Consider the following 12228-nt stretch of genomic DNA (forward strand, 5'->3'; position numbering starts at 1 on the left):
TGATGCCTCTTGAGATGACAGAGACATTCAGCATGTCCCAGCACTAAAGTTGGGAGTGCTGCCATATTCTTCTTGTTTTTCATAGATCCCAGAGGCACCAGCAGGCTGGAGGCTGTGCTATCCCCTTTCTCATTCAGGCTTTAAGTGGCTTGGCCCCTGTCAGGAGCCCCTCCACCTAAGAAGTTGTTTCTTAGCCTGGAGGCGACTATGCAGGGAACAGACTGTGCCATCACCCCAGCTTTCCAGAATTCTGTCTCCATGGCACTTGGGCTTTGGGGGAGGAGACTGGCAGGAAGTCTCCAGGTGCTCTGAACCTGTCTTCTTCTTTGCAGGTGCACCCCTCCGAATCCAGCCCCAGAATGGCACTGCCTCCCAGTCCCCTGGCCATGGAATATGTCAATGACTTTGACCTGATGAAGTTTGAGGTAAAGCGAGAACCCTCAGAGGGGCGATCTGGCCCCCCGACAGCCTCTCTGGGCTCCACACCCTACAGCTCAGTGCCTCCTTCACCCACCTTCAGTGAGCCAGGCATGGTGGGGGCTACCGAGGGCACCCGGCCAGGCCTGGAGGAGCTGTACTGGCTGGCCACCCTGCAACAGCAGCTGGGGGCTGGGGAGGTGCTGGGGCTAAGTCCTGAGGAGGCTGTGGAGCTGCTGCAGGGTCAGAGCCCAGTCCCCGTTGAAGGGTCCCATGCCTACTACCCAGGGAGCCCAGAGGAGACAGGAGCCCAGCATGCCCAGGTGAGTGGTCAGTGAGAGGGTCAGAGGAGGGGGCAGGGTGAGAGGGGAGGCCAACCCAGAGAGGAAGGAGAGTCCCTGGAGAGGCTTACCAGTTTGGGAAAGGAACAAAGGACAGAGGAAGGGAAGTACCTTTAGAAGATATCAGATAAAGAAAACCATTGTTCTGCACCCCCCACCCCTAAATAGAGAGAAATGAGTAGGCTCAACCAGGAGGAAAAGGGAGAAGACAAGGTTAGAAGAGGACCAACTGAAAGCGGAGAGTTGAGAGTTAAAGGGCATCAGGAATGATTGATTATGGGCAGGTATATAGATACTGAGTTTGTGGAAACCAGGAAAGGGTTGTGCATGGAATGGAGTGGAGTTGAGACTGTAGGAACCAGAATGAAGTTGGCCTTTTTAAGACTCGGTGCTTCCCCGGCACCCAACCTTCTCAGGAAGGATTGGGACTCATCCTATTAATCATAGACAGATGGGGGCGTTGAGGGCATTAAGATATAATCCAAATCCTTTGAGGGTCACAGGGTTGAGGAGCGAGGTGTGTTGGAGGACAGGGGAGCGAGGTGTGTTGGAGGGGCAGGGTTTGTCTGCCCTGGGACACACATAGGCCAGGAGCCCCGCTCAAGACCCCGCAAAGGCAGTGTGGGGTTCGGGTGCGCGATTGGCTTGCCCGAAGGTGGGTGGGAAACGCGGGGACCACCCAAAGGGGTCGAAGACCCTTGGTGATGGTGGAGGGCGTGTTGGGACCTGGAACAGGATCTAGGCTGCAGGATAGATTCAGGGGAAGGCGCATGTTTAGGTAAAGGTGGGAGCCGAGGGCGAGGCCACCGGAGCGTGGAGCCAGGCGGGAGCCGGCGCTCACCGGCGCCCCGCCGTTTCTCTCTGCAGCTGGCGGAGCGGTTTTCCGACGCGGCGCTGGTGTCGATGTCTGTGCGGGAGCTAAACCGACAGCTGCGGGGCTGCGGGCGCGACGAGGCGCTGCGGCTGAAGCAGAGGCGCCGCACGCTGAAGAACCGCGGGTACGCGCAGGCCTGTCGCTCCAAGCGACTGCAACAGCGGCGGGGGCTGGAGGCGGAGCGCGCCCGCCTGGCCACCCAGCTGGACGCGCTGCGGGCCGAAGTGGCCCGCCTGGCTAGGGAACGCGACCTCTACAAGGCTCGCTGTGAACTGCTGGCCCCGAGCGGCCTGGGGCCAGAGGCCACGCCCACTTCTTCCTCTGAGCCCCTGGCCACCGAGTGGTGGAGTAGGTGGGCGGGCGGTGCACACCACCCCGGAGGCGCCTGCACCATTCACTAGATGGTTACTGAACGCCTTCTGGTGCCAGACACTCCTTTGGATAACCACACAAGTATCCCCAAACTTCCTGGACCCTCAAGGCATGCTCTGAGATTAGATGCTGGTTGTTTCCTGGGAGAGGGGTCCCCTTCCCTCATGCAGGACGTGCACAGAAACCCTTCACTTTCTGCCCCACTCTATAGGACCGGGTCACTGAAATCTGCGGGGGTCAGTGCCAGGCATTGTGTAGGGGGCGGGCCGCAAGGAGGTGTGGATGACGTACAGTGAATGGGAGGTGAGGGAGTCCTGCTGCTCCCAGATCAGTTTAGATTTTAATACAAGGCTTTCAACCTGTAGTGCAGTAAGGTGGTAATTAGCAATGAGGCTGTGTTTTCATTCCAGGGCTTGTAACCTCCCCATTTTAGGACAACTGCATTTTCAAGATTTCAATTCTCAAGACAGACCAGAAACTTGATTCAAGAGGCTTTTGTCCTAGCTAATCCCATGGCCTCCAAGGTCTAGAGCAGCAAAGGCCAGAGGAGCTCCAGGGGTGGTAGGTGTGGTCTGGGAGAGGACCCTGAGCAGGAGTCTGAAAACCTGGGTGCTAGTCTCAGCTCTGCCACAGGATACCTCTGGCATCTTGAGCAAATCACTGGCTCCCTGGGTTTTGACGATCTCATCTAATGCTCACTTGATTGGATGACTTCTAACACCTTTCCAGTTCTGGCCTCTCCATAGTGTGGAACCCCTAGAGACCTAGGGGTCTCCCTGAGAATCCCTCAACTCAGCCTCATTAAAGGGACTTCCTGCCCTGTTCCAGCTTCCTGACTGCAGCCTGGGCCCTGGATGAGACCATGCACTGGTTCTGGGTTGCTCCCTCCATGCTGCCTTGACCTCCAGACCTGCATAGGTTGCCCCTGCTCCCTTCTGCCTCTCTGAGGGCTGAGGTGAGACTTTCCCCAGCCTGACAAGGAGCTGAGAGAATGCAGCTTTTGTGAATTAAACTTGAAGTCTAGGCACAACCGTATGCTATTGGCTAGATGTTCTTGCGATTTAAGAAGTGTTTATTCTATATCCTTGCTCCAGGCCTATGTAAGTGTGTGTGTGCATATGTGTGTGTGAGAGAGAGAGAGAATGAGAGAGAGAGATACAAAGTGTGGTGTGGGGGAAGAGACTGGATAGCCCCCACCTGGGCTGAGTGGAGCATCACAGTTCTAAGGCCCAATGGAAATGGGGGTGGGGGGCGGGGATTGGGCCAGAGGGAACCTCGCGCTCCCACCTCCACTGCATAGAAGCCCAAGAACAGTAGTGACCCAGCCAGGCCTGCCTGTGGCTATCCTGATGGCTCACAGTTGCCATGGTAACCCAGCCCTTGAGTTCAGCAGCCTACAGAGAGTGGGCGGGGCTCTGGGCAGAGCAGAGGCATTGGGCTGGGAGCAGTTACCTTAGCAGCAGTGGTAGGTCCTCTAAGGGACATAATAAATGGAGAGAAGCAGTTGGGTGTGGGGGAAGAAGCTCCCATATGTCTCTCTTCCTTTCTGCCCCCTCTACTCGCCCCCTCCCCAGCTGTCTCTTCCCATCCCTGTTCTTGTTCCCTCCTCCCATCCTCTAGTTCTAGCCCAGCTCATCCCTCCTCCACTCAGGAGCCTGCGATGAGAGTCCTTTCCTCCATCTCCATCAGAATTTTCTTTCTCTTCTCATTTCCCACCACTGACCACTGGTCACCTTCTTGGGCTCTGTCTTCTCTATGAGTGGCTCATGGCACCTTGAGCACCTCCTCCTCCATCCCCTTCCACTGGCATCCTTGAAGGGAGAGGCTGGGGCAGGGAAGGTCCTTCTAGGAGCCCAGCTCTTCTCCCGTCACTCTGGCTGTCCCCTGGATCCTCATGTGTTTTCTACAGCTGTGATCTAGACCCACCACCATTCTTGCCTGCCTTCTTTAACTGGCTGAGGCTCTGCATGACACACAGAAGGGCAGAGACGCCCATCCAAGGCATCTACTCCCATACACATAACTGGGCCATGTTTACACACCCTGGGGTCACAAGCGGGTCACATGGATACACCGCAAATGGAAGTTGCACATTTATGATTAAGTGTGGGCCCCTTATTCATATGGGCCCAGACGCAAGTTCTAGGCCTATTAATCTTCTTTGACCTTAGGTAAGCTTCAGTCAAGCCTCATTTGCTTTGTCAGGAAAATGGGAAAGATAGTGGTAACTACCTAGTGAGAGTGAACACATTTAAAGCACTAAACACAAAGCTTCACATGTGCTAAATGGCAATGTTTGTTGTCCATATTATAAAGAGTACACAGGGAATTCCCTGGCGGTTCAGTGGTTAGGACTCAGAGCTTTCACTGTGGGGGTCTGGGTTCAATCTCTGGAACTAAGATCCCACAAACCTCGAGGCACAACAACAACAAAAAATGTACACAGCTGGACTTCTGAACCACTAAAGGCCTATGCAGTTCATGAACACACACACACACATTCATGCACCAGGAAAATCAGGCTGCACAGACCTTAGATACCCACTCTGTATTCCTAACTCACTAGCAGACCTGCTTCCCTACTTCAGTCCTCTACTCCCCTCTTCTCAGCCCGCCCCACAGCTGTGTGGAGGCTGGAGTTCAGCCCCTGGGGGACTCAGCTAGGATTCTCTGGAGACAGCTTAAGAGGGCATCAACTTGCCCCCTTGACAGCCCCTTATTACCCTTCCATGTCTGGTAATTAACCACCAGGGAGCCTGGGTTACCCCCCCATGCCTCCCCACCGCCAACCCACCCCAAGGTTGGGAGGTGAGGGTAGGGACTCCTCAGATCTCATTGACACATAGATGGGGTGAAACTGCAGATACCAGACCGCCTGGGATCTCTGGCTCAGAGTTCAAAAGGTGCTGGTCCCCATTTCTTAGTAGTGTGTGTAGGGTGCTATGGACGGCCCAGTGGGCATCTGACACACGATAGGTACAGCTGAGGTGCTAGGAGTGCTTTCCTTTATTAATGGCCAGAAAGTCAGGATCACTGAAGAAAATCACTGAGGGGACATGAGGCTGAGGGGTCTGGGGCTTGAAGAGATGGGGTGGGGCTCACCACTCACTTCCAGGACCCAGAGGGCACACCTGGTCCAAGAGGGAGAGGCATGGTCTCTTGAGTCACAAGGATCAGAACAGGCACCTGGGGGAGAGTGGGATAGTCATAAGCACCCTCTTCTACACCACACACCCAGCCCAGATGGACTCCACCAAGCCCCAACCTCTAGTGTCCCAGGACTCACTGAAAGACTGAGGGAGTGTCCGTCAGGTTGTCGGCGGTCATGGGCTAGGGCTGGGGGTCATGGCTGGCGTGCAGGGCCTGGGAGCCCCAGGGCTGATGCCCTGGCTGGCGTAGTACTCCACCACCTGCCGGGGCACCTCGGCCAGGACACACTTTGCTAGCGCAGAGGGTGAGGCCTGGGTCGGGGTTAGGGTGAGGAAGTGGTTAGGGGAGGTAGAGTGAGAGAAGGCGGGGCTCAGGTGGGGGGCGGGGCTTCGGGTGGCCAGCTGGATTCCGGCTCTTTCTTGGGACTTCAATCAGGTGGGAGAGATGGGTCAGATCTGGAGGGCAGGAGGAGCTGAGGAGCCCTTCAGCCGGGAGGGGGCTCCGGGCACTCACATCCTTAAAGTCCCGGAACGGCACGAACTGGACGATGTCGCGAGCCGCGGGCACCCCTCGGGGGCAACGCAAGGTACCATCGTCGCCGTCCAGCAGCCTCATGTCAGAAAAATCGGCATTGCCCACGCCCACAATGATGATGGACATGGGCAGGCGGGAGGCGCGCACGATGGCAGTGCGGGTCTCAGCCATGTCGCTCACCACACCGTCCGTGAGCACCAACAGCACCGAGTACTTCTGAGGACAGACAGAGTGGGGGAAGGGTCAGCTCTGCGGCCTTGGCGCCCCCGCCCCCGCCCCCACCCCCAGCTCCACCCCCAGGACACCTAACCGTGGCTTGGCCAGTGCTCTGCTCCCGCTGAGCTGGCCCCGCCACGCGGTTGATGATGGGGGCCACGTTGGTGGGGCCATAGAGCTGGATCTGGGGCAGGCAACGGCGGTAGGAGGCAATGACCCCCGAGATCTCTGTGGGCAAAGAGGTGAGAGGGCAGAGATTAGCAGGGAGCTCTTCCAGACTCCCTAAAGTAAGGAAGCATTTCCTTGTCTCAGGACTGCCCTGCTACCATGATCCTCACTAAGCCGGAGAGTTGGATGGTTCAGGTGCTGATAGAGTTGGGTGGGCAGATATCTGGTCAGGGGCTGAAAGTCTTACCAAATGCAGGCAGACACTGGAAGCATGAAGGGGCAGGGAGCTGGGCCCGTGGGAATGGAGTCTGTGCTCCTGCATGGGGTGCACAGGAGTGGGCAGCAAGCTGTATGAAGGGAGGCAGGGCTGGTGGGAATCTCCTCTCTTACCTTCACATTCAGGATTTTCCGGGTCAAAGTTGATAGCAAAGTCATGGGACACCTGTGAGGGGAAGGCGAGGCCAGCCAGAGGATGTTTTTCCTTCCTGTCTGAGTCTCCCAGCATCTCCTCTCCTATCCTTGCCCAGCCTACCTCGAAGTTGGGTGGAATTCGAGCTCCAAAGCCAAACGCTGGGAACCGCTTGTCACTGGGGAGGAGAAAAGGCTATGGGGGCCCATCGGGCAAGGCATCCCTGCCCATCCCCCACCCCATCTCCTGCTACCTGTCGTAGTCCTGGCAGATGCCTCCCACTGCACGCAGGGCCTGCAGGTAGTGGTTGGGCTGGCGGGGGCTCAGGCAGTGCAGGGACTGGCTGCTCCTTGGGTCCCCATTGGAGGCCGTGAAGTCGATTGCCACCTGGTGGAGATAGGGAGAGGATATGCTGCATCCATGAGACCACCAGGGAGGCTAGGCCAGAGCTGGGTTCTGTAGGGAGGACTAAGGTGAATCTGAGCAAGCCCCCAGGTAGCCTCATCTTGGAGTCGGGTGAGGGGAGCAAGCTGACCACGCTAAGGCTCATTAGAGGTCCAAGTAAGGGCAGTGTGGATTCTGGGCTCCTCTGTCCACTAGGGCCTGGCCCCTCCCCCTTGGCTGCGTCCCCTCCCCCAGGCCTTTACCGTGAAGCTGATCTGGCAGCCCCCCATGATGTAGTCCAGGAAGGTGTGCACCTTCTCCACCTGGTGGGGAGAGGGCAGATAAGGTGGAATGCTGGTCCCTTGAGGAGGGAGCTGGGTGGGGCTTCTGCAGGGGAAATGGAGGGGCCAGAGTTTTTGAGGTTGAAGTTGGTGGTGGATAGGACAAGGGTTCTCAGTTTCCAGAAGCAGGGAAATGCTCTTTGTAATGAGGGCAAGGCTGAATCTGAGGTTGCCATGGGGGTTGTAGGGGGTGGGAAAGGGCTTGAGATGGGCACTGGAACTTACCGTGCACTGGGCCAGCACTACGGTCCCCGAGCTCTTGTAATGCTTCTTCTTGTCCCGGTATTTGGGGTTGATACAGTCCCACTGCATCTAGACCCCACATACCCCACAAGCCCAGGGTCTCATCATATGACCTTTCCTCCCCCTTGCAGTGGAGCCTCCCAGAGCAGAACCCTCATGGCTCAGTCCTTAGGCTGAGCCCTGAGTTTCCCACCCTCTCCACCTCCTATTGCGTGTGAGGGGCTCTTCAGCATCTCCTTCAGGATTTTCCCAGGGATCTTGGTGGGATTCTTGGGGAGAGGGGGCGGTCTTTGCAGTACCTCCTGCCCAGGGTTTGCTGTTCCTTCCTGCATCTCCTGGAAGGTGCTGGTGAACTCGCCAATGAAGTCATGCTTCCCACTGGAGTCATAGTCATATACCAGGAACTGAAAAGACAAGGGGAAAGGGGGATGGGTGGTCAGGATCAGAGAGGCTTTGCAGTGGTTCAGTGGGGGCAGGAGGAGGGACTCAGGGAAGTAGAGCCCTAACAGTCACTAGGCCCAAACAGATGTCCTCAACCTGTCCAGAGAAGCCACTTGCTGAACTTAATCCTTTGGCTCGGTCTAGTTGGGACTTGGCCTCTGATAGAAGGACCATTGATATAGGAACATTGAGCTGTGACTGGTTCTTTATCCCACAGTGGGAAAGAGGGAGAGGGAGGGGCCTGCACCCTCAGGTGGACGGTCTCGGGCAGAGGCTGGCTGCTCTACCAGGCTGCCCTTACTCGTGGGGCCTCACCTTGAGAGGCCGGTGGACATCACAGCTGCACAGGGAGTGCAGGGACAGACGGAACGGCTCCCAGCTGGGGTTCAGATTGTTCTTCACCACCTTGGAGTGGCACAGAGAGCTGGTCACCCCCGGTCTAGATTCACCCATTCTGCCCTTCCTCCTGCCTTCCCCACGGCCTCGGGCACCCACCTCCGTTCTCCAGACCAGCTGGTCGCTCTGGTCCCCGTTGGTCTTATAGATCTCCATGAAAGGGTCAGACTTGCTGAACAGGTCCTGGAGACATGGGGGAAAGGGCCCCTGAGCCTGGTGAGGTCTGAAAGGGAGGCGCCTAACCCCGAGGCCTAGGCTACCTAACAGTGGAGATGGGGTCCTAAACTCTGGGGTTCCAACCTTGTTGTCCAGCTTGTGGGCTCTGAAGGTGAGCTGCACGTAGTCATTGGTGCCAGACACCTCTTCGGCCACAATCTGCAAGGGGGACACAAGTGGCAGGATTCCCCCACGCCACCCCCACAAAGGCCCCATCCCTTGGGTGGGGGCCAGCCCTGGGGGCAGGATGTCACCATGGTTGTCCCTGCAGGGGTGTTGAATGCCCTGCCCAAGGGTGAGTACCGGTGACCTGGCCTACCGTGATGGTGGACTTGCCCGCGTTCTTCCCATTCTTCAGTAGCAGAGGCTTAGTGACCTTGGTTTGTGACACGATCTGGGGATGGAGGTGGAGGGAGACCCAGCTGTGACATCCCCACCTGCTTTGGCCAGGGTACAAGGGACAGGGCAATAAGCGCCCTTTGATCGCTCACAGGGGCTGCACTTGGGCTAGAACTGGACTTAATTTCCATAGCAACCTTAAGAGATCTGCACTGTGACCCCCCATTGTTTAGATGAGGACACTAAGACTCAGAGAGGTTAGATATCTAGCCCAAGGCTGCACAGCGGGTGAATGGTGGAGATGGGGTCCAACCCCCCCACTGAACTAACTCCACAGCTTATTCTGTCTTCTTCTGGCCTCTGGAGGAAGAACCATGGGGGTGGGGGTAGGGGTGGGGGTGAGAATGCAGACCTGCCCCAGGGTGCACTCGGTGGAGCCGAGGAAGGTGTCGTTGCGGGGACTGGTGGATCCGTCCTCGGCGTCAAACACATGGAACTGCAGGGGCTGCTTCTCCTCGAAGAAGTACTCCAGGGCCAGTACGCGGGAGAAGACGGGGCTGGAGCAGGAGCGCAGCACCTCTGTGCGCTCCACCTGCGGCAGGAGGGGAGCCCACCTCTGGGAACCCGGGCTGCTTTGCTCTGTCCCGGACCGCCCCCGGTCTTGCCAGCTTTCCTCAGGTTCCCATGCCCCAGAGACTGGCTCCTCCCTCCCTGGGCTGAACCCCGAGCTTAGGGTGCTGCCTGCCCCTAGGACCATCAGCCATCAGGGGCTCTCATAGTTGGAAGCAGTGCCACTGCCTTTGGGGGCCATCTCAGGACCCCATAGGACCCTGTGAGCTTTGGTCCCTGTGAAATGCTTTGTGTGTGTAACGATGGCACCCGCATCTCTATGGTTACCCACACAGACTGGAAGAGGCCCCTGAGAGTCCTGACCATCCCTCGTGGCTGCCCCCACCCAGCCTCCTTCCTTTGCGTCCCGGAGGTCCGTGAAGCAGAGGCCAGCCACTCTCACCTCCACCCACTGCTCATCGGAGTGGAGCTTGAGCAGCACACAGGGGTGGGGCTTGGTGAGTGTGTCTCGGTCGAGGAGGCCGTGGCAGGACACCCGCAGCTCCACTCTCGAGGCCCCCAGTGTCATGGCTGGGGGCTCGGGCACCCAGGCCATCTCTGGGTCGGACATGTCTCTGTGGGGACAGAGCAGACACTGGCCACTGGAAGGGGGACACCTGCCAGAGGAGGGGTCTGTCTCTGGGAGCCTGGGCCCCACCCCCTTACCCTGCTTCCCAAGGCCCTGGCATCTCATGGATCTTCTTCCCCCTGACCTCACTCGGCTTCCCCTGAGCTCTGAGCCTCTCACTCCAGTGAGTGCTCTTGTCACCCCTGCTGGCCTTGTATGCGTGGATGGGGCTGGAGAGGGCTTGGAGGTTCCTGGCAGCCTTGGTTCCTAGGCAATCGATTGATCCACACTTTCTGCTATATCAGCACCTTCTGCTATTTCCTGACTGATGTTTAAGCCAGCGCTGCACTCAGTCTTGGCTTGAGGAAGCTGAACTGGGGCAAGGGGGTGGGGAGGGGAGTGGAGGGGCCCCGGCAAGTCTGAAGAGGAGGGTCAGGAACGGAGGCTGCAGTGGGCAGGAGGAGACAGGTTGGAAGGTGCCCTGCAGGGCTGTCCCCATCCACCTCCCCCGACTCACCTTCTGGTTGGCTGATGGAAAGGGAGGGGTGGTGGGCTTGCAGAATGAGCAGCAGAGCTCGGCCCCTGCTGAAAGCTTCTCTAGGTTCCTGGCAGTGGCTCCCACTATGACAACACTGGCTTTCCTCCCCACCTCCCTTGTTCTCACACTTCTTGGCAGCACTGGCGCTGTCTCTTAGCGACAGGATTTTTGGGGAGCCTCGGCCCCCTCCATGCTGCCCGTGGGATGCACGCACGCCACCCTCCCCCAACAGTGGTACTGAGCTTCGGGCAGCAGCATGCAGGGGTACACTGGCCCGAGTTCACGGCCGGTCCATCCGTCTCTCTGTGTCTGTCCACTTCTCAGGGTGAGGCTGTCTGATCTCATGTTGTGCTTCCCCGGCAAGTGTGCGTTGGTGTGTCTGGATGCCCCGACCCCGTGTCTATCCCCTAGTCGGGTGTCTGTCTTCAGGAGGCTGTGACAGTTCCTGTACGTCCCTCAGAACTGGGACCCTTCCCTGGCTGAGTACCCCCTCCCCACAGTGTGTGCCCTTCTGGGTATGTGAGGGAGGGTCTGGGTTAGCGGGGGTGGGCTCTGCCTTCTAGCCACAAGTCTCCCAGTTCTCACAGATCCCCTGAGTCGGGCAGGAGCATGTGATGGTGAGGGTATTGGGCAGGACTGGAGACCTCTCTGGGGGCCGGGGGCAATGTTGTTATGGAGACTGGGCCAGGCTTGGGCTGGGCTGGGGCTGGGCGAGGGATGAAGGGTGGGCTCACCTGGGCTCTAGTCGGGGGCTCCTCTCTCCGGCTCTCTGGCCCTGGCCCTGACTCCCTTGCTGCTCCAGCCGCTGGCGCTGGCTCCGGCTCCGGCTCTGGTGCTATTTATGGGGCCTGGATGGGGAGGGGTGGGGGGGCCGAAGCACCAGCTCCCCCCACTTGCACAGACCGGTTGGGAGGGAGAAGGGGGGCAGGGCCACTGGTTGGGAAGGAGCCACGGAGCCAGGGGAGGAGGGCGGGCTGAGGGTGGCTCAGAGGCAGGACCCCCGCAGACACAGTGACATACATCTTCCCCTCCTGCCACACCCACACCCAGCATCACAGAGAGGCACACACTGCGGTGGTGCATGCACACACACACATTCACGCCGGGAGGCGATGGAGACATACGCACCCACGACTCGCAGGCTCACACACAGTCTTGACACGAACAGGTGCCAGCACATAAACTCACCATGACACCATGACAGTTTCAGCCTTGGGGATGCACACAGGGAGACACACCCGGTCTCACGTCGCTCTCCACATCACATTTGTTAAGGACATTTGCAGTCACATACGGAAGAACACGGGGCTATACTTGTCACACACACACACACACACATACCCTCATCCACGCCCACCAACCTGAATACAACAGAATGGAGATCTTCACGTGTCCCTTAAAGACCATTACATATCATGCTGAGCCTTGTAGGTTTTAGAAATCAAAGTTCCACCTTTTAACAGGGAGACAAGGAAACGGACACAATTGCTTAATAGCACACAGTGTCACATCCCGGTCACGAAGCCTCCTGAAGATAGGGGCTTCCCAGTGTGGAGATATGCTGGACTGATTCCGAAGGCATCTTCCTGGTGCCCGTAACTACCCCCAACCCCGAGATTCAGCCCATATGGCCACATCCTGTGGGAGGGGCCGTGCCATGCGCTGATCTTGA

General features: G+C 57.9%; 2 protein-coding genes across 4 annotated transcripts; one reads left to right on the forward strand and one right to left on the reverse strand.

Annotated features, from left to right (window-relative positions):
• The first annotated feature begins 337 nt into the window (after positions 1 to 337).
• NRL (neural retina leucine zipper) lies at positions 338 to 3022 on the forward strand. 2 transcript variants are annotated; one of them, XM_027552759.1, is made up of 2 exons: positions 338 to 740; positions 1626 to 3022. In XM_027552759.1, exons 1-2 carry the CDS (start codon positions 360 to 362, stop codon positions 2031 to 2033), a joined length of 789 nt encoding a protein of 262 aa, XP_027408560.1. In that variant the 5' UTR covers positions 338 to 359; the 3' UTR covers positions 2034 to 3022. The 2 variants fall into 2 exon arrangements, with proteins under 2 accessions (XP_027408560.1, XP_027408561.1); XM_027552760.1 differs by having other exon boundaries at positions 360 to 425.
• Positions 3023 to 4987: 1965 nt separating this feature from the next.
• On the reverse strand, positions 4988 to 12106 carry CPNE6 (copine 6). 2 transcript variants are annotated; one of them, XM_027553244.1, is made up of 18 exons: positions 11745 to 12106; positions 11291 to 11391; positions 9854 to 10025; positions 9254 to 9433; positions 8822 to 8896; positions 8587 to 8661; positions 8386 to 8469; positions 8206 to 8295; positions 7749 to 7853; positions 7432 to 7518; positions 7129 to 7188; positions 6735 to 6868; positions 6605 to 6659; positions 6463 to 6514; positions 5999 to 6132; positions 5668 to 5904; positions 5291 to 5465; positions 4988 to 5190 (listed from the first exon to the last, which is right to left on the reverse strand). In XM_027553244.1, the coding sequence occupies exons 1-17, from the start codon at positions 11745 to 11747 to the stop codon at positions 5328 to 5330; spliced, it is 1782 nt and encodes a 593-aa protein (XP_027409045.1). In that variant the 5' UTR covers positions 11748 to 12106; the 3' UTR covers positions 4988 to 5190; positions 5291 to 5327. The 2 variants fall into 2 exon arrangements, with proteins under 2 accessions (XP_027409045.1, XP_027409046.1); XM_027553245.1 differs by lacking the exons at positions 11291 to 11391; positions 11745 to 12106 and adding an exon at positions 10536 to 11248.
• Positions 12107 to 12228: the final 122 nt, after the last annotated feature.

This window comes from Bos indicus x Bos taurus, chromosome 10 (assembly GCF_003369695.1).
Source record: "Bos indicus x Bos taurus breed Angus x Brahman F1 hybrid chromosome 10, Bos_hybrid_MaternalHap_v2.0, whole genome shotgun sequence".
NCBI lineage: Eukaryota > Metazoa > Chordata > Mammalia > Artiodactyla > Bovidae > Bos > Bos indicus x Bos taurus.